The sequence below is a fragment of the Pocillopora damicornis genome, chromosome 4 (assembly GCF_964200805.1).
Source record: "Pocillopora damicornis chromosome 4, jaPocDami1.2, whole genome shotgun sequence".
NCBI classification, from domain to species: domain Eukaryota; kingdom Metazoa; phylum Cnidaria; class Anthozoa; order Scleractinia; family Pocilloporidae; genus Pocillopora; species Pocillopora damicornis.
Window position 1 is genome coordinate 12,956,103 of NC_142673.1, and position 19,585 is coordinate 12,975,687.

Below are 19,585 nucleotides of genomic sequence, written 5' to 3' on the forward strand. Positions count from 1 at the left end.
TAGTTCTTACCACATTTTGACGTCATCTGTCTTCTACAACTGCACAGACGCACGGCCGCGTGGAATCTATTTGTTTAGTCAGAGATTAATCTTAATAACGTATTGGTTCGTATTGGTCAATATTGGTCAGTATTTAGTATTGGCTATTATTTGTTAGTATTGGTTAGTATTGGTTAGTATAGATGGGAGAAAATGTAATAAAGCTTTGTGAAGCTTACCTTCGCCCCATATCGGCCAGGTTGTACTGAAGCAATTACATCGAAGTCGAAGTGTTTTTCCTCACATGTCATCGTTAGCGAGTTGTTCACAGTGTGATTCTGTCCAAATACGTTAATTCCTAGTGTTATTGTACTATTTGGACACCATATACCAAGACAGCAAAGTTTGTAGAATGCTTTGATAAAGAAACAATAACAATTGAGAAAACGTTAGTGAAAACAAGCCACCTGTGTTAGCAGCTCACTCAATAAAACGAAGTTAATAATTGATTACTGATGATATGGCCCTAGTAATAGGCTCAAAACACACTGCGAGTTAACTGATTTACCAACCTGAAATCTGTAAAGTCGATCCAAAAGTCATTGTGATGTCTTTAATGTTCTGTTTGACTCTAAACATTAACTCTCTTTTACCTTTAACATAAAGAAAAGAAATGATAGGATAACTAGATAACAAATCATAATCAGTAGCCGTTGTGCTACATTTTGAAGGATGCCATGACTTGCTAGATTGCTGTCCTATAATGTTGATGCCGTAGTAACATTCGTAAAAGCACGCCAAAACACATTAACAAAAGCAAATAACGAGCCACAGATGGTGAAGCGTCAATATTCGATCCCATTTACTAATGAGTAATTGGCAATATAGCTGCGAAAGTGTCGAGAACAACAATTAATCGACTCTTAATAATAGAAAAAGTAATACACCGTTCTTGGATAGGTATAAACACGATGTATTAAATCATAACCATAATAATAATAATTTTTTATTTAAACCTGGATTTGTTCTTTTTCGGAGGGAGAGGGGGCGTAATATCACTACCTGGGTTTCCCCAATTCTGGCTGATTATAGATTCAAGTAGACGCCACTGTGTACCTTATGTTTTAATTAGAGGGAATTTTAAACAACCTGGCAGGATCCATGTCGTGCGGTTTCCAACAAGAGGCCTTTCAAAAAGGCTTGTGTTATTGTGAAGACTCCAACCCACGGAAAGATGCCCTCGTCTGTACGACTCTTTTGAGAAACCCTCCAGGAGATAAAACATGCTGCAACTGAGGTAAATCTGATTTGATTTTTGCCTTGAAGTCCTAGAATAAGTATTAAAATATACTTCATAAATTCTGAAGTGTTTGTCGTCATTACTGGCAATGGCCATCGAGAAATGACTCAAGAAATTTGATAAAATTCGATTGATTAGAAAAAAGAAAAGGAAGACATATGGGATGTTGAACTAGAAAATTGTTTGCACAAAGAAAAATATATAATGATACAAAGTTCTCGTCATGTATTGAGGCCAGCTAGAAGAGAAGTTCTATGTAATATAGGCATTTAGTTTCTACAAGACTCAGTTGAACGAGTGGACCCTTCGGTTACGAGTATGAATGATACGGCAACCTTTCCTCTTACCCATCCCATATCAGATTTCCTGTTCTTGTTGTTAACTTTGCAAGAAGTTCCCCACCATTGTCTCTGTCATGCTCATCTCGCAGGGTTGGTTCATCTGTTTTTGTGAGCCACAGTTCGCATTCATCTTCACATGTTATGTAAAAAGTGTACCACCCACTCGCTTCTGGCTAGAATATGAAATTATAGAGAGTATATGGCGCGGATGTTGCTCGTACTTTGGTGAAAGCGAAGCTTTAATACTTCAGTAGAAACGCGGAAGAGATCTCCTCATAGCCAACTAGGCAAAAAAATAAGACTTTTGCCGGCGAAAAAAAAAGACCAGTAAAATAAAGGCAGCAAAATAAAATACTGGCTCATGTCAGAAATGAAATGAATGCCATGCGCCCAACTCAAGCGACTGAGTCTTTAGGCTGATAATAAAGTAAACGTCATATGCGTTAATATGATATTGCTTTTGGGCGCAGATAGAGGTACTTTCGAAGGATTTATACAAGTATACTATACCTGAATAAATGTAGACAACCGCTGCCCATATGTGGTAGAAAAGTTGGTAACAACATGAAAAGTTTTTAGCACTGACAACGTGTCAGCAGCTTCCTTGAAAACTGGATGGTACTTCAGAATAGGATCATCTTGTGAATTAATACCTTTAAACCACACCTCCCTCAAAATTCCAGCGGACTCCAGAGAATTTTCTGAAAATAATAACAATCAAAAATGCTTCTAAACATTTTCCTTGATTACTTTGCACTATTCCGAGCTGCACGCTGTCGAAATATTAATGAGATTTACAACAATTATTTTTGTCGTCACCTTCGAACACTAAGGGCTGACTGTTTAGTGGAGAGCGTACTTGTCAGGCAAGGTATATAGTTCTTTACTTTCAAAACACTTACCAAATGCAAAAACTGCAACTTCACATAGCACAAACTTGACGTTTTCTGTTATCATGGTTGCTGTTACGAAACGACCATTGGCTGGAGGGATGCAACGGAACACACGGAAATGTTTTCTTGGGAAAGGACTGGTCTCTTTGCATGAATGATCCACAGGGTGATTCATACTACTTTCAATTCCGATGTCCACAAGAACTTTTTGAAAACTCTTTAAGCCAAGGAAGACATGCACAGTATGTATGAAGAAGTTTTTGGATAAATCCACCTGGAACCAATTGTCGACTGCCTGAGAACCAAATGAAATATATAGTTAAAGTTAACTTATCCCTGTTTCCATAGCATGAAGCGACCTTCCAAAATTTTCTTATGCTAACGGAGTTGTAGGTTTTACCTGACTGAACTCCACGCATGTGTTGAACAGTCCATCAACTGCATAGACTGCATTAGCTTGTGCCGTTGGATTAGACTGGTTTACGGTCATGTTCAATGCAATATTACTTTTTTTAACTGAAAATAAAATATTTAAAAGAAAGAATGAATGGAAAAGACAGAGAGAGAAGAAACGGCGGTGCAAAGCTCATTGAGAATTATTTGAACAAGTTTTACTGCGCTACGCTCAAGGGAGTCTTTGTAGACTAATGCCACTAAATGATCCACACGCAAAGGTCTGTCGTTCCTTTACATCTACAGGTCTCCTAACCTTTTGACCCCGTTAGAGTGACTAGCATCTAATTTCTCCTCACGATATCATCCCTAAATTAAAAAATGGTGGTCACGAGACTGCAGTAAATAATCACCAACTAAAGAACCTCTTGATTGTTAAACCAATTCTCCTTGTAAGCAACTCAGGACATGTATAAAGAATGGTATGGAGGAGATGCATACCGATGTTGGGATGTTAAGGGTTAAAATTGGAAAAAATTAAAGTGCTTAGTCCTTTCTTGACGGGCCCATACCCTATTTTCTGCCATGTACACAGCCTTTGAAATTAAAGAAGTGCTATATGTAGCAGAGATACCTGATGGCGGTCCACAGACAACCCCCGAGTCTTCCAGATGTGCACAATCTTTCACTCCCAGATCTGCCCTTTTACAATACAGCAATGAGCTCTCATTTCCAAAGCATTGAACATTATCCATCCATATTGGACCTGTGCCTTTCCCAAATGATTGTCCCTTTGTAGCTGCAGTAGCCTGAGGAAGTCCTAGCATGCGACACACGACATATGCGTCTTCAATGCTCCAGAAATCGTCACATACAGTTCCCCAGACTCCATTGACGGAAATTTCTACTCGGCCTTCATTTGGTGAGCTGCCTTCCGTCAGGCGAACCTCAAAAGCTGACATAAATCATGGTTAAATTATGGATCCCTCAATTTTCCCACTTATTTTTTTTCCTATGTTAGCCTCAATAACGTCCCTCTTTCGTCTCTGATTTTCTTTAATAACAGATCAAAACTTTCATAATAATTTGTACTTACACTGTTATTTTTTTTAATTAGCTCTTCCTTTAATGCCATTGTGGTAAATCACTGGTAGAAGAATGATGCAAAGGTAACCAGTTTTCGTTAAATTTCTTTTATGATGCTTATCTTAAAAGAGTCGCATTAGATTTATTCCTATTCGAAACACTAAATGCTTTACAGCCATGATCCAACCGCTGCTATGAGCTCGGAATGCCCACAAGTAAAATGAATATAAATCTGTAAATTTAGTCCTCTCCTTTTGCAAATAGTCCCTAAAGCATACTCACAAGTAATATTTCCGCAAATTACTCCAGCGTCTTCATGATGTTTACACTGGCTAGAGGCACCCAGACCTAAATGGCTACAATCGATAATTGACGTCTCACTTCCGGTGCAATCTACGTGGTCCAACCATATTTTTCCTTTCCCTTGGCCGAAGCTGGAGTCTCCGGGAGCTGCGCTTGCGTTGGAAAGACCAAGCATTTTGCAAATGACTGTTGCGCTGTTTAAACTCCAATTATCATCGCAAATTGTTCCCCAAATCCCGTTCACTCCAACTTCTACTCTTCCTTCCGTCAAAGAACTACCTCCTACCAAGCGAATTTCAACTGAAGCGAAATATTATACTCATATTGGTATTCATGTTAACCCAATCGACCCATTTCAGGTAACGCAAATAACACCGAACCGACAGACAAACATTTTCTCTACCACAATAGGCTACCTTTTGATAAGACCTTAAAAGAGGCAAGAACTGATTGCAACTGTGAATTTTTTCCATTTTTTTCCCATTTGCAGTGTCTGAGTCATCAAAACAATTGCATTTCTATTACTTAGAATGAGCTTAACATTGAAATTCACATACAATAAGTTTAACGCAGTTCATGGCATGTATACGAGTTATTTAAGGGGAAGATAACGCTAGCCAATGGATACATTGCTATCCAGTGGATAAGTTTTAACAAAACCTACTGCTCTATCCATATGAATCCGGTTGTTTCAACGGTGGATATCGCTATCTACTGTAAAAATCTCTATTCGTTAGATAGCGCTTTACGTTTTGTAAACACTTATCCACTGGATAGCGATTTATCCACTGAATAGCGATTTATCTGCTGGATAATATTATTCGCTCTTTGAACAACTGGGCCTAGATACCGCCACTGGATAGCGTTATCCACCCCTAAAGTCCAAAATCCTTTTTTTTATTAAATTGTAAGTGATATATTAAGTGGGTGAAATAATCTTCAATTATTAAAACCTTACTTCTCACACAGGAGGGTAGAGTGCCAGACCAGGCTCCTGACCTCATGCATGTTCTTGTAGAGGAACCAGTTCGATAGTACCCTGCAACGCATGTTACGTTACAATGACTTCCCACTAGATTTCCATTGGAGCATATTGCAGTTCCGTTGGGAGGAATTGGAATTATTGAGCAGGAAGAAACTGTTAAAAGGACGAGGAGATATTAATGAGAGCGTATAAGCGCAACACGGTAGACGGCAGAATTGAAATTGATTTTACCAACTTATCCGAACTAAAAAACAGGCTCTGTTAGAAGAAAGCGAAAATATATCATTCACACCATGTGCAAGTAGTTCCACTCCGGCTTACAAAGGTTATGGATAGACAATTTCGATTGTACCGTTTGTTGAATAACCTTTAGACTAACCAAAAAATTAGCTCTGTTTTTCTCTTGCCTTACAGTACGTATCAGCTAAGGAAAGAAACACGATTTAAACCGTCCCTTGAGATATTGGTATCTGTAACACACAGGGAAACCGTACGTTATGTCGTACCATTGCAAAAACCTGTTACGGATACGTCGTCCAGTGAAAGATCTCCCTGGTCCCCAGCGCCCATCCTTCCTTCAAAAGTTAGCTGAAACATAATTTTGTGCATCTTAGAACGACAACAATCGGTTTCTGATGTATGTATTGCTATAGAAAAGAGTACCGTAATATCTATGCGGGATAAGTAAGTGTTAGGCAAAGTTTCTCCCATAGAGACAAAGTCAATCTATCTTTCGGTGTGTAAAATTATGTAGCACATCAATCCATATCAAACCACGCTTCAGTTTCTCTCCGAATGTTCTTGCGCAGTGCTTTTCAAAGGCTAAGCCAACAAAGTTGCTGATTCAATTTTCTTCAGTACATGACTTTCCCACATTTTCATATTTGACAGCCTTGAATCAGGATTTTTACTTTTACTTTTTTTTACTTTATTTTTAAGTTACCATGGTGTATCAGTTCGAAGTGTTTGCAAATGATGTTTGTTTTCATTTCTTTTAATAGTCGAACAACAACCCAATCTCAGTCATCTGGAAGTCATCATTTACTTTAACCTATGGACTCATTTAAAGCCATTACCTTGCTGTTTGATCCATTTACGAATACTTGGGCTTGTATCCAGTCAGATCCTTGCTCTCCACTTATTTCAAACACATTTCTGTCATCAACTGATAACCGTAAGTTACCCATGGCAGCTCCATGCATGTTATAAAAGAAGGAGAGACAAAAAGCACCAGAAAAAGACGGTGAAATAAGCTGAGCAAAGTCATTTTTCTTTCTGGGGTAGTCAGCCTCAGTAAAAAGATATTTCCCTGCAAAAAAAAAAAACCAACAAACAGACAAACAAACAAAAAAACATAAATATTCCATGCGTTAAGAAAATTTTTTATTTGATAGTCGATGATATTCTGTAGCTGTTTGGTCTTGGTGGATGATCAAGATGAAGATCATTCGCGCCACCTTCTCAATTAATCAAGTGTAAAACCGATCGCAACTAAGTCTCTCGAACTTTCTTTGCCTCCAGTATTTTGGCCTTTTTTTTGTTTTTGTTTTGCTGCGAGCTCTCTTTGGTTACTCGGATACTTCCTTTACCTTTTCCCGTCGTGTGATCTCCGTTACTTGGCCCAGTATCTTTAGTAGGAGTCTGCCCAGACTGCAGGGTCCAATCAAAGTTGTCTTTTGAAGACTGTTGCCAACCACATAAGCCGGCGTCAAAAGAGCACGCAATACCTTAAAAGTAAAAGTCCAGAAAATCCTAAATAAAGATTAGCTGCACCTGCGAATGACGTTTCAATTAAGGGACAGCACATGCAAATATTCCGTTTAAGTTTGAATCAAGGGATTAATTGTACATGCATATAAATGCCCGCATGCATGTAAATGTTCATTCCACGTCTGTATGTTCAAAACTCAAGCTGAGCTCCATGAGTAACAAAATATCGTAACCTATTAAAATCCAAGCAGAGGAAACGACATCTTCCTTTTGTACCCTCTTGATATAGATAATCATTTTGGATCTCCAAAAGAAAAGATGATATACTGTAGACCTGTTTGATGATGGCAGACATGATTGCTATTCTTTTACGTGTACGTTGAAAAGGCCAAGCGGGCTAAATTTCACGGAAATAAAAAGTACACCGCGCTTGGACCCGCTACGTACGTAAGATGTCTATGCAAAAGAACATTAGAATCCAAAAAACCAAAAAGGAAAAAGAAAATTGAGGTCAAAGTGTTACAAGCAATAAATGTAATTCTGAATTCTCGCCGGGAAATGCTTCCTGACTTTAGTAGGGAGATACGCAAGACCCGTTAAAAATTGATTTTTTGCGTTGATTTCTAAGTATGGTTTGACTGAAGCATTAATTTTTCAAACACATAGACTGGATTGTTATACGGCTTGAGAAATATATTTATTGCATAATAAAAAAAACCTTAATCAACTAAAAATTTATCGACTCAAGACGTTTTCTAAACGACATCGAGCATTCCATGTTAATGTTAGCGATAGCTTAACCAACGATTTTTCGTTTCGAAAAAATTATTTCGCAATCCATTGGCAGTTAAATTAAAGAAGATTTACCGGGAAATGCGATGGATGAAACGAAATTTGATGGCTTAAAATGAAGAACGTAATAGATTTGAAGACTCGTACAGTGCGGTAAATACTATGCCTAAGTTTTTGATATCTCTAAAATGCGCCCAACTCTCTGAATCTAACCGGATCAAGGATGGAGTAAATGGCATCGAAGAAGGTTGTCTAAGTAACGATACATACAGAGTGTAATACTCTTTTTTTATTAAAAAAAAAAAGGAGAAAAAAAATTTAACAAACACCAAAGGCTACTTGCTTTCTCTTGTGCTTGCATGTATGTTGCGTAGGCCTCTCCAGACTGAAAGACAAAGGAAGAGGTAATTAAAAGCGTAGCGATACATCAGCTTGCGTGGAGACTCGGGAGTAAGTCTTTTCTGCGTCAAACTGTCTTTTTTTCCTGAAAAATTGAAAGATGCATAAAGTTGTAAACAAAGGATAATCTACGCAACAAGCAAATGCTGTCAGTGTGATAACACAACTATGGATTTTGGGGAAACGTTTGAAAATTATAGCCAGTTAAAACATGGTAAGCTTTATGAAATATGTTACACTGTTTTCATACCCGAAAACTTTAGCGCTAAAAGTTAAGGAAAGGTAGCGCCAGGTTTCTGATGTCTGAAGTTTAATTGGCCATATACCCTATCATGCAAAACTGAAATGTTTAAGTTGAATATTCATAGCGAATAGATATCTGTTTAGGGTATTATTATGCAGTTTTCGTGCACCTGCAAACTCACCGAACAGAATCAAACCAGCATGAATAATTTATTTAACATTTGGATTTGTCAATGTTGTCTTTTTGTTTCTCACAATGAGAAAAACTGTTTTTATGCTCTGCTTTGAAAATGAATTTTTGTTTTACCTATGAAGTTTTTCCGTTTCATTTTTCAGTTTGGTCAGACCCCAACACTTATTGCCTCACCAATCAATTTTCTCCAAATGCATTCAGCATTACAAATGAGGTGTTTTCGAAAGAAAATTGATACAAAGCTGACAGCTTACGGTCATATTGGAACACAGAACACCTTCTTTGACGTGCACCTGAAAATCTTCAAGTGACAGACTAAGGAACATCACGAAATTGTGGAGATGTCTTTATTGCAGAAAAAAGGCCTCATTCGGCTTGTTTTCTAATACATAACAACACTGTCCAATCAAAAGTAAGCCAAAAAATTATTTAAAAAATGAAAAAATCATGTTGAGATCATGAAGGAGATCAAAGCGAACTTTAGTTCAAAATTAACATTTTAATTATCCTGTGAAATAGCTTTTTCTTTTGAGCAAAAGATGACGTGTTAATTATAGGACGACTTTAAATAAAAAAGCGACATTTGTTTACTTCAAGCACTTTTGTTAAAAGAGAACGTTTCATATTATAATATCCAATTGTTTAACATAAAATTGTCGAAGCATATATATAAAAAAAAAAATGATTTTAAATCCTTTATCACTGAGTCGGTAGAAAACCATTTAAGGAGTGTGAAAATACTAACCATGAAGAACGATTATTTACTTTAGAGTGAGGTTTAGGTGAATGTTTTTTTCCTGAATCACCTCAGCGGGTCAAAATCCTAGGTTCTCGACTTTGATGAGCTAATGACGCGTTAGCAGTCAGTCCTGTTTATTTACGAACGGAGCTTAATGATCTGATTTGGACATGTTGGGTTTCTTTCTGCCGATGAATTTTTAGTGAATTGCCAAGCTTTCGCCTTCTTTCATTCTTCCATTAACGACTCATCTCTGCGAGTTAACCTCAGTTTACCCTTAAAATGCATTGAGACAGACCATCTAGATTTATGTTTAAGTCTCCTGCTGTTAACTGAAAAAATAATTTCTTAGTTGTCTTTTCTCAATATTTAGGGGATGTGTGATGCTTATAATTACATACAGAGAGTAAATTCTATTTCCCGCAGGCTGTTTTGAAGTAACTATCTTTTTTTCGGTTTTCTATTGAAGTCTTGAAACCCTTCAAAGCCATTTCCCTCTACAAGGCATAAATATTGATTACGAAATAAAATAAGATGTTGGATACTTGCCTATGTTTAAAAACCCTCAAATATCACCCTCGGTAACAGTAAATTTGCAGATATCTTGCTTTCGACAAGGAGAAATGAAAGTAAGGGATGATTACCTGGCTAAAGCACTCTAACTCAGAATAACGACTTCTTTTAACATCATATAGCTGCTATAATTTTTTTGTCGTGTGTCTCCATATCCAGCTCTGAGCATAATCAGTGTTACACTTTTTTGTTTTTATCAATCATACGCTGTCTAAAGTCTCTCCATCGCCGGTAACTTGTTTTGAAAATTTGAACGTTCATTTTATGGTGCATTAGTTGATCGATAATTCAAATGTTAGACTTTACTTAAGAATATTTCAGAATGCAAGTAATTTACCTCAAAAAGGAACACAGATTCTGGGCTTGTTGATTCCGTTTTCCACGTTCACAATCTCGCTGAGTGAAACGCTCCGCAGCAGAGGGCACTAGAGCTAATATCAATGTATGAATTAGCTTTAGAAACTCGAAATTTACGTCTATCTTACAATAAATGCCGGTTCCTAAAGCGGAAGCAGTTGATTTTATGGGATAATTTTGACATGTTCCCCCTTTTATACTTTATTATTTCTGGGGTTTACCGTCTTCATTACCAAGCACTGTAAAAGAGACGTATACCTTATAATAAGTGTCCTCCTCCGCACGATGGCTAATAAACAAATCTCTATATCTATTTACTTAGTAATGTGTTTATCGTCGTAAGTCACCGACATAGCGGCACGTGTCTAAAGGGACAGTTTGAACAACAATTACTCCCTAAGAGAGAAGTTTACTTGAAATGTTCCCGAAGCAAAAAGAACACGATTCGACTTTCCCTATACACAGACCGCCGCGTGTACTCTAGCATGCGTTTCTTTTAAAGAAAAACCTTACTGTGAGTCACTTTAATGCGTGTGTGAGTAAAGGAAAGTCCTTGAGGACATCTGTCGAAGAGAACGCTCTGGAGCAGCAAACCCTGGTGTCCTCTTCATGTAATCTACTATTATCTTTTAGAAGTTTGTCTTTTTTAATCCTCGTCTTTAAAAGTTGATAAGTAATTATTTGGAAGAGAGACTTGTAAAGTAAAAGTACTTAATTTTTTTTTTATTTCACAGGGCAAAGGAGTACCTGCCAGCGTAATAAATCCTCGAATTCTGTATGAATAAAGAGTTTCACCGCGTAAAACTGCCATCCGTCGAAATTACTTCTTAATAAAGGATTTCGAAGTAAAAAACTATCGAAATGAATTTTATATTATTTCCTTTTCAATTTTATTTTGGCTTGTCACAATTCAAAACACTGGGTCAATACATATTGAAGATGAAAGCTCTTCACTTATACATGTTGGATACAGTTGCCTCCAATCCGTCACCGTGGGTAAATATGTCTCTTCATATTTTATCTTTTTTGAGTTTACTCGTCCATCATAAGAAAGGAAACCTTTTGTGGAAATGAAAGCAGAACTGGGGAAAACCTCTTATAGCAAGCAATCATGAGATAATATTTCGCCCCTATCAAAATAAACACAGACGCAATTGATTACAAAATTTGCTAAACGTACTTATTTTCTTCTTCAAATAAAGTTTGAAATAATACATCTTTTTATATCCCGGAGGTAATTTTTCTCTCGCGTAAAACAAGCTTCCTGAATCCGTAAACTGAGTGTGCGAACGAGATCTGATTAAGTAAAGGCCATGACTTTACCATTCTACCACCAAATGTGAAATTTTTTTTTTTTATGAACCTTCTGAGTATGCTCCCACGAGAGACGAAAAACCTCTAATTTTGCGCCGACGCTAGGCAAGACGAAGAAATTATCCGGCTTTAAGTCTTACCCGCCATGCACGAATATAGATTTTTAAGCCCAACACCGGGTGTCGAGTCAAAGTGTATTTTTTCCGAACTGTCAGCAAGGCGCTTGTCATCTTTCTATTTCAGCAAGTTTTGGGCCAGAAGAGGTTATCATGTTGTCTTAGTATCTGTTTCAGATTGTCAAAACTGCTCGCAAAAACCTCGCTGTATATAGATGATATTAGAAAAACTTTCTTCTGACTCTTTTGCTCCGAATGCAACGGGACATTCAACGCGACAAATATGAAATTATCAACTAAAATGCATGTTTGGTCCAGCTGCTGATTAAAACCTCAGAAGGAGAGGTGGCTTGTTTTAAAACTGAAGGAGAAAGAATTTCCTTTGGATTCTGCTCTGACCTTGGGTATGGCTCAGTCCAATCATTTGATGACATAGAGCTGTTTGAAAACTGAAACAAGCAGAAAACGTAGCGAGAAGAAAAATACAAAAAGGAACTGATAATTGTGACGCCTATTTTATTGATGCCATTATTCTAAATTATAATTCACTAAGAAAATTTTCATAATACGAAAAAAGAAAAAAGGATTGATGTTGTGTCTTTAAGCTGCCCCTCTGGCGATGCAATTCCTTTCCTGGAGAGGCCTTTAATTTTTAATACTAGACAATAAAAATCAAGTGCACGAAAAAGAAAGACGGCAATTTTCGTGGGTATGAAATTGGCATTTGGAAATGCTAGCTATGGCGATCAAAAAGGAAAAGCATAATCAATTGCAATTGCGAAAGGCGATCTCACAGTTAGGGATTTTTATGCCACATTCATTGGAAACTCCATTGTGTATCAAGAGGAGTGAGTTGCGTCGAGTTTACCAAATAAAAATTGAATATTCATTTTGAAATATATTACATCTCTTTTTCTAACCAATCACATTGGTTAGAAAATTCATTTGGAAATAAGTTAAATCCCTTTTTCTAACCAATCACACTAAAAACACTAACTGCCCACTAATCTTCTAGGGCTTTTCCTCGTCATGTGCAATGATGTATCCGCCACTTTGACAGAGTCGGTTAATAAAGCAAAACCTGGTTTCCTTGACCAAAAGCGGGTTTTCAAAGATATCGGCGGTAATTGATATCTCAATGCCATTGAATATCAGGGGCACTTAATTTCTGAAGCTGAAAGATCGAGACCAAACTCACCTGTTTTAGTTAAATAAACTTATTTCACTGAATTCGACTAGTTAGCGTTCATGTTACACGAATCTTCAAAATATCAAGCGCGCACAGAAAATCATGCTAAGAAATTGTGTTCAAAGGCTTTAATCATATGCAACGCCTATCTGTGTTCGGTGTAGTCAGCTGCACTCACAGACATCTAACTGGGAAATTTACTGTAAATTTCAAGACGTTGAAAATTGTAACCTTTCATAGCAAGCAAAAACAAATTATACAAGCGACAAAGAAATACAGATTATATACAACCACGCCAAGCGTGATAAATACTCTGTTGTGTCGTACGACTCCTACAATAATTACTCAAAATCTCTCATCAAGCCAATAAAAACCTAACTTTAAATTATTTATCAAGATCTAAGAAATACTTTTCTTTCATCATTTGAAAACTCTTACCATTAATTACAAACTTGATCGTTCAAACTTTCACAGTCCGGTCATCTATGAGGGAACGATGTTTGCTGCAACAAATTTTCGAACTGTCTGGCTGCGCCAAGGAAAACATCAAAGTATAAAAATAGCAATTAAAGGTGTCCTGATTGAATCAATTCTCCTTCCGAGCATTTTGATCGAAGGAAATTATTTTTCCAGCATGCAGGTGCCATTGCATATGTTGGAGCTTTTTTCACTCCAATTAGGAAATCAATAGACACAAGCTAAGAGCGAGTATCCACTCTTTAAAGCATAATATCCTTCATAAGTTCAATATTCCCTTAAAGCGTTTGGATTGGTTCAGATAAATTTTGCATGAAGGACGATGTCTTTCATTTCCGTTGATTTTAAATTTGATAATGTAAAATGAGAACATAAATGGCAATCGTGTACTGTTTCCATTAAGGATACCTCTCTTAACCAAAAGTGCTGTACTGAAAGATATATTTCATTTCTCACAATAACCTACAGCACTGCCGAGTGTTGTTACGAGTCTCGACACTTAACCTCGAGAATTATCTAGAAATTCTATCCAGCCTTAATTTAACATCTTTAAATAGTTTTGAAAATGGAAAGTGACTTCTTCTCCTAATTTCTGACTTTTATAATAAGGAAACAAACAATTAAACTCATCAGAAGTGAAGAAAAAAAAGCCAGTGTGTAACCAAAAAATACAGGTGACTATAGAAAAATGAAACCTTCGCTAAATCGAACCATGCGTTAAGATAAACCAAGATGGATGATCGAAGCAGTTGCGAGTTCTTTGTCTCTTCTTGAGCATTACACAAATCGTGCCAATCCAGTCATATTTTCCTGGTTGAGGGAATGTCTAACAACTATATACCACACAGATAAATAGTGCTTTTCCCGCAAGCTGATTGGCTATTTCGGAAGTGATTAGGAAGCATTTTTCACCTCCGAGGAGGCAAATTCGCGCATCAAAAAGTTTGGTTTCCGACCGTTTTTCGATGTGTCGACAGAACTAAACATTCTTTCTTTCTTTTGTTTTCTGTGAGGCAAAATTTTATAATTAAAAAATTAGTTACCTCAAAGTCGAGAAATATCCCCTATTACTCTTCGTGGATAATTTTTAACTGCAGCGTATTGTATCTGCTAAAAAAATTGTCACCTATTTACTTTTTTTTCTTTTTTTTCACACGAATCCGCAGAAATTATGACTCAATGAAATGTGATTATATGAATGGAAGACAAGAAATACCGTTTTCTTCGGTCGAACCTTTGTCCAACCACAACATATAAAAGCTAGAAAGATCATAGCTGATATACAGCGAGGGAGAAGTCTCATATAGGCAGGTTTCAGTCAAATTGTCATGCAGTTTACCTCTCAAATATCAAAGCAAAGAAGAGCAAAAGATAGGTCTTTAAGGCAAGCAGGTGATTGTTTTTGCCAATTAAAACTAGATAATAAGTAGCATTGCAGTTTTTTAACACGAAGGTCCATTCGTGTGATTTCCACTCATAGCGACCTTGATTACAGACGTCGCGACATCAGCCGGAACCGGAAAGGTCAAAAGAGTATAGAAGGCTTTCTACTCAGTGATATAAAGGGTGTTTCTTTTCAATGAAATTAAAGAGTCGTCGGTTAAACGGTCAACATTCAAGCCTGCTCATGTTTCGGTATTCAAGTTAGAAATTGCTCATCATAGGTGGCATTCATGGAATAATTTGGGCAGCCCAAAAATTAACTTTAATTGCTGCGGCTTGTAATCCTCGGCTGAAACAGTTTCTTTCATGTACGCCTTATTAATCACCTCCGTATTTCGGTGAAGAGCATTGTTATTTAGCATATTATTCGTAGGTTAATAGTGTGTTTCTCGCGCAGTGATTGACCACCTCGGCCTTGATTCAGATTAGTTAGTGCTATTCACCTCCGAGTGGTCGTAGAGACAAACTCGCGCTCAATAGTTAAAAGTTTGAGAATTTTTTGGTGTACTGAGGGAAATATAATACCTTCTGTTTCGTGTGTAACATATCCTAACATTTAAAAATTTCCTCATCAGATAACGACATGATATATATTATTTGGTCTCTTTTTAAGGGGGGCGAGTTTATGCAGGTGCACCTTCACAAGTGGGGCCTTTTATGATGTCTTTAACACAAGGATTGGTTTTTAAAATGGAAGAATAATGAGGAGGTTGTATTTACAGTTTCTTTATTTGTGCCAAGCTTATTCTCTCCATTAATAGTTCGTTTGGATTCGAAACTTATTTCTGTAAGTGAATTTAAATTAACTAAGAAATGATGCAGTTATAATTCATTAGGGATTCATAACAACGGATAGCACTAATATCGATTAAAATTCACGACAAATCAATATAAAGTGGTGATAGCAAAAGCTAAAAAATTTAGCATTTAAATCAATGTGAATTTATCCTTTGATTTTTTGTTTACTTTGTACGTTTAACTCGCCAGTTAAACGTTTGTGACTGAAGTACCCCCCTCTTCTTCCTGATATCCGACTCCACGGTCGCTCCCCGCCGATATTTTCTTTAAATCAAGGTCTTTGGAACCGCGGAGCTCCTTACACACTTGTAATGACTTCACTTTGCAGAGCAAAATTCGACGAAACTCGGCGCGGAATGAGGGATTCATGCCAGCATATATAAATGGGTTTATAGTGCTCGAGAAGAACATCAAAAAGGGACAAAGCAGTTGTATGTTACGTGGAACGACAACATCAGAAGCGAAGCGCTGTATCACCACAATGATCCAAAATGGAATCCAACACAGTGCGAAGGCGAACACAACAATGGCGAGCGATTTGGTAACCTTGATCTCTTTGACGGTCAGTCGATTTTCCCTGTCCTCGGCTTGGGCCGTTGAAGCCATGTTCAGATTATGATGTTTTATTTTCTTGAAGACCTTGAAGTAGGAAACTGATGCAACTCCAAGTGGAAGAAGAAAGAAAAAACAGACAACGATGCTATAATGAACTGTTTTCATAGTTTCTGTGGGTTGCACAGTTGTGCAAACGGCATACCCAGCAAAGAAGCCATATTCGGTCCAGCCAGCCATCTTGGGAATTGAAACGTACCCGGCGACAGTCAGCCAAACCGCTGCGACATATATTTTTGACCGAGCATCAGTAAAGATTTGTGGGTAGTGTTGAGGCTTAGCGACGCGGACGTATCTGTTGAAGGCCGTCAGTCCCATCGTGGTTGGGGATACGTAAACAGAAAACAGGGTGAAGAAGGCGTGGAAATCGCAGACTGCCTCGCCGTATGGCCATTCCCCTATAATAAGGACACCCACAGTCAAAGGCATTACGATGGCAGCGTTGATAATATCACTGATAGCTAAAGAAATCAGGTAGATATTTGTGGAGGTACGAAGCCTTTCGTTCCTGTACACAGCTATGCATGTCAGGCAGTTTCCAATCAGGCACACCATTGTCATTGTAACAAGGATACATGGCTCCAAAATATTCAGAGCCAGGCTTCTTTGTTTGAGTTCCGAATCCATTGGTTTTGGTCAATCTTACTTTTTAGTCAACCGGTGAGCTATGATTAATCGAAGAGCAAGGAGACTTAATCACAATTGTCACAAATGTTTCCAATTTTGGTTTCAAGTTTTCAAACAGTTCGAAACTCCTTATTTGAGTATGGGAGAGCATGTATAAACAGATAGGATACTGAAGATAACTAGCGTCAATCGCACTTTAAGCCAACCGTTGAGCTTTGGTTAATCGAAGAGCAAGGAGGCTTGAATCAAAATGGACACGAATGTTTTCGATTTTAGCTTCAAGTTTTCAAACAATTTTAAACTCCTCATTTGAATATGGAAGTGTATTAATAATTAATAGGATATTGACGACAACTGGCGGTCTGAAAAGCTGAGATAAATGGTGTTTTCGATGGTCTTGTTTCCCATTCTGTTTGTGCTCTAATCAATCGAGCGTCAATTTTATTAAAACGATTTTTCTCAATTTTAATAGAATGTGGTTAACTTCCTTGATAGCTTTCGAATAAGCGGTCTTTGGAAGAAGTTTGGCGTTCAGTACGGTTTGAAACCAATAAATTTGATGGTCGAGACTAATATATTCCTAAATCGAGACGTTTTCGTCACGAGCTCGTGGCGGGCATAATATTGAAGGTCCTCACGGATTTTTCGCGTATCAGAAAACATGACGAGAAATGAGCTAAAGTAGTAATGACTGTGAATTTTTATTTGTTTTCAACAAGCTAATGGGATTCTGGGATCTAGGACTGTTTCTTTCTACAAGCTATGAAAAAAAAACTTAATCAGGATACGTAAACACAAATTACTTAGTTGAGGTACGAAAGTAGACAGTCATCAAGAAAGATAGCAGACAAAAAATTGTGAGGGCAAAATCGAAACATAAAGGTAACAGTACTTTCTAATTGCATAGTCTAATTTCTGCTATCTTTTTCTTCCTTTTTAGATTAATTTTCAAAAAGTGGATTGAAAATGCGGCTACAAGGCTACGTGTAGATTCAAGTGATCGCCCAAAATCAGAATTATGATTTTCATAACAGCCTTGTGACGTTTGGAGAAAAAAATGCTTATAAAATATGTTCTATAAATTCGTATTTCGTAATTGTTTACAAGTTTTAAGTCATCTTTTCTTTAGGGGGAGATATTACTTTTATGTAAAGGGCCAGGGCCTACTCTTCAAGCGATCCTGATTTGATATATTATCCTACCATAGTCACGGAATTTTTACCCTAAATAATCAGCTCTCTGTTGGTTTTAAGCCACAGCCACCAGCATCTCACCCGAACATCTTAAGAGCGCCTCGGCGATGTTTGTGAGATAATCGGTTTTAATCCTTTTTTTTTTTTCGAAATGTTAGGTTTTTCTGAAACACGATTTACATCTCAATGTAATATTATATAATGCATTTTGAATTATCAAGTTATGGTATGGTGACTCATGTTCGTAATTCCTCTTTTGGAGGCTGAGTGTCGCAGATTTAGCAAATGTAGCAAAATTTTGATTTCTGCACGAGAGGTGATTTAAAAATTAATGAAATTGGAAATAGGTATGTTGACACCAGACATGATTGTTGAGGCTATTAACAATCAGCCGAATAGACATTTGAAGGAATTTCTTGATAAACTTGAAGAGACAATGCATCCGGCTGGTGGAACCGTAACGTAACCGTCTTAATCCTGGAGAAATAAATATTAACACACTTGTCACTAATACTAAAATGAAATAATACTTAAACTCAACATACGACATCCGAGGGTTCCAATCCTCTGATAATTTAGGCCATCAGGATCGTTGAAAAATTCAGGAAGTTTTTGCAAATCAAAATAAGAGTTTGACAGAAAAAATCAATTTTTGTCTGATTTAAGAAAGATTAATAGGCCATTTTCTATACATTAAAATTCTAACGTGGCTCCGAGGCTATGGGAAATACAAAAAAAAAATATATATAATTATTCATTTCCCAACCTCGATGTGATTTCCTCTGTTTTATTCCTCCAGGCCTCAGAGCAAAGTTTGAATTTTAATATATCGAAAATGGCCTATTGGTCTCCTGTAGTTAAAGCTGCTGTAACAAATGAGAGTGTACTAGATTTCTACACATCTTTTATACCATAAACAATGAACAAGCTCCTCTCAAAACGAAGGAAAACCAAAGTAAACCAAATAAACCTTGGATAACTAAGATTAAGAGATGCTACTATGGCTTTTAAGTGCCTCAAAGGTCTAGCTCCATCGTACTTGAGCGACAGGTTTATCATAAGATCAGACACCCACGGCCGCAACACTAGAAATAAGAATCTGTGGCAGATTCCGAAGTACTGCTCATCTGCATGTCAGGGCAGTTTCTTGTATAGAGCAGTTACAATGTGGAACAATCTGCCCGAGAGTGTTAGATGTATTGACTCTTTTTAAGTTTTAAACTGGTTTTATAGAATATTTCTAAGGAGTAATGATATAGTTTTTAAATATGATTATCATATGCATTATGATATTACTATAGTTTTTTTATTCTTTAAATATCATTTTTTTCATTGTAATTAAAATCTGAAAAGCCTTAATAGGAATGTTAAATAAAGTAGCTTAGTCAGGGACCGGGCGGTCAACGTTCGAAATGAACCAAAAACGAAGGATATTCATAAAATGATATCAATTTAAGCGATAGATTTAATATATAAAACGCACTCTTGGATCACCATTACACATGTAGACAACTTCTTTTGAAGTCTAAA

The 19,585-nt window shown here is 37.0% G+C and overlaps 2 protein-coding genes across 4 annotated transcripts in view; both read right to left on the reverse strand.

Moving 5' to 3' along the window:
- The window catches only part of LOC113684955 (uncharacterized), a 36,944-nt gene extending 23,467 nt beyond the window's left edge, over positions 1-13,477 (reverse strand). For 2 of the 3 annotated variants that reach the window (XM_089204948.1, XM_089204947.1), the window contains exons 1-16: positions 13,344-13,477; positions 10,267-10,360; positions 8,126-8,266; positions 6,870-7,007; positions 6,357-6,589; positions 5,787-5,868; positions 5,254-5,433; positions 4,275-4,595; positions 3,541-3,861; positions 2,914-3,029; positions 2,523-2,808; positions 2,131-2,321; positions 1,627-1,793; positions 1,129-1,307; positions 552-632; positions 219-394 (exon numbers count right to left, since the gene is read on the reverse strand). In XM_089204948.1, coding sequence (XP_089061074.1) covers positions 219-394; positions 552-632; positions 1,129-1,307; positions 1,627-1,793; positions 2,131-2,321; positions 2,523-2,808; positions 2,914-3,029; positions 3,541-3,861; positions 4,275-4,595; positions 5,254-5,433; positions 5,787-5,868; positions 6,357-6,589; positions 6,870-7,007; positions 8,126-8,210 — 2,556 coding nt within the window. In that variant the 5' untranslated portion in view covers positions 8,211-8,266; positions 10,267-10,360; positions 13,344-13,477. Of the gene's footprint in view, positions 1-218; positions 395-551; positions 633-1,128; positions 1,308-1,626; positions 1,794-2,130; positions 2,322-2,522; positions 2,809-2,913; positions 3,030-3,540; positions 3,862-4,274; positions 4,596-5,253; positions 5,434-5,786; positions 5,869-6,356; positions 6,590-6,869; positions 7,008-8,125; positions 8,267-8,431; positions 8,513-10,266; positions 10,361-13,343 lie in introns of those variants that run through there. The other variant, XM_027202376.2, reaches the window with a different exon arrangement.
- A 2,058-nt stretch (positions 13,478-15,535) lies between these two features.
- Positions 15,536-16,960, reverse strand: LOC113684959 (histamine H2 receptor). Its single transcript, XM_027202381.2, has one exon. It carries the CDS (start codon positions 16,860-16,862, stop codon positions 15,813-15,815), a length of 1,050 nt encoding a protein of 349 aa, XP_027058182.2. The 5' UTR covers positions 16,863-16,960; the 3' UTR covers positions 15,536-15,812.
- Positions 16,961-19,585: the final 2,625 nt, after the last annotated feature.

What these genes read in the sequence shown, in the direction of transcription:
- LOC113684959 (XM_027202381.2), bottom strand. Translation starts at nt 16,862, where the DNA reads ATGGATTCGGAACTCAAACAAAGAAGCCTGGCTCTGAATATTTTGGAG.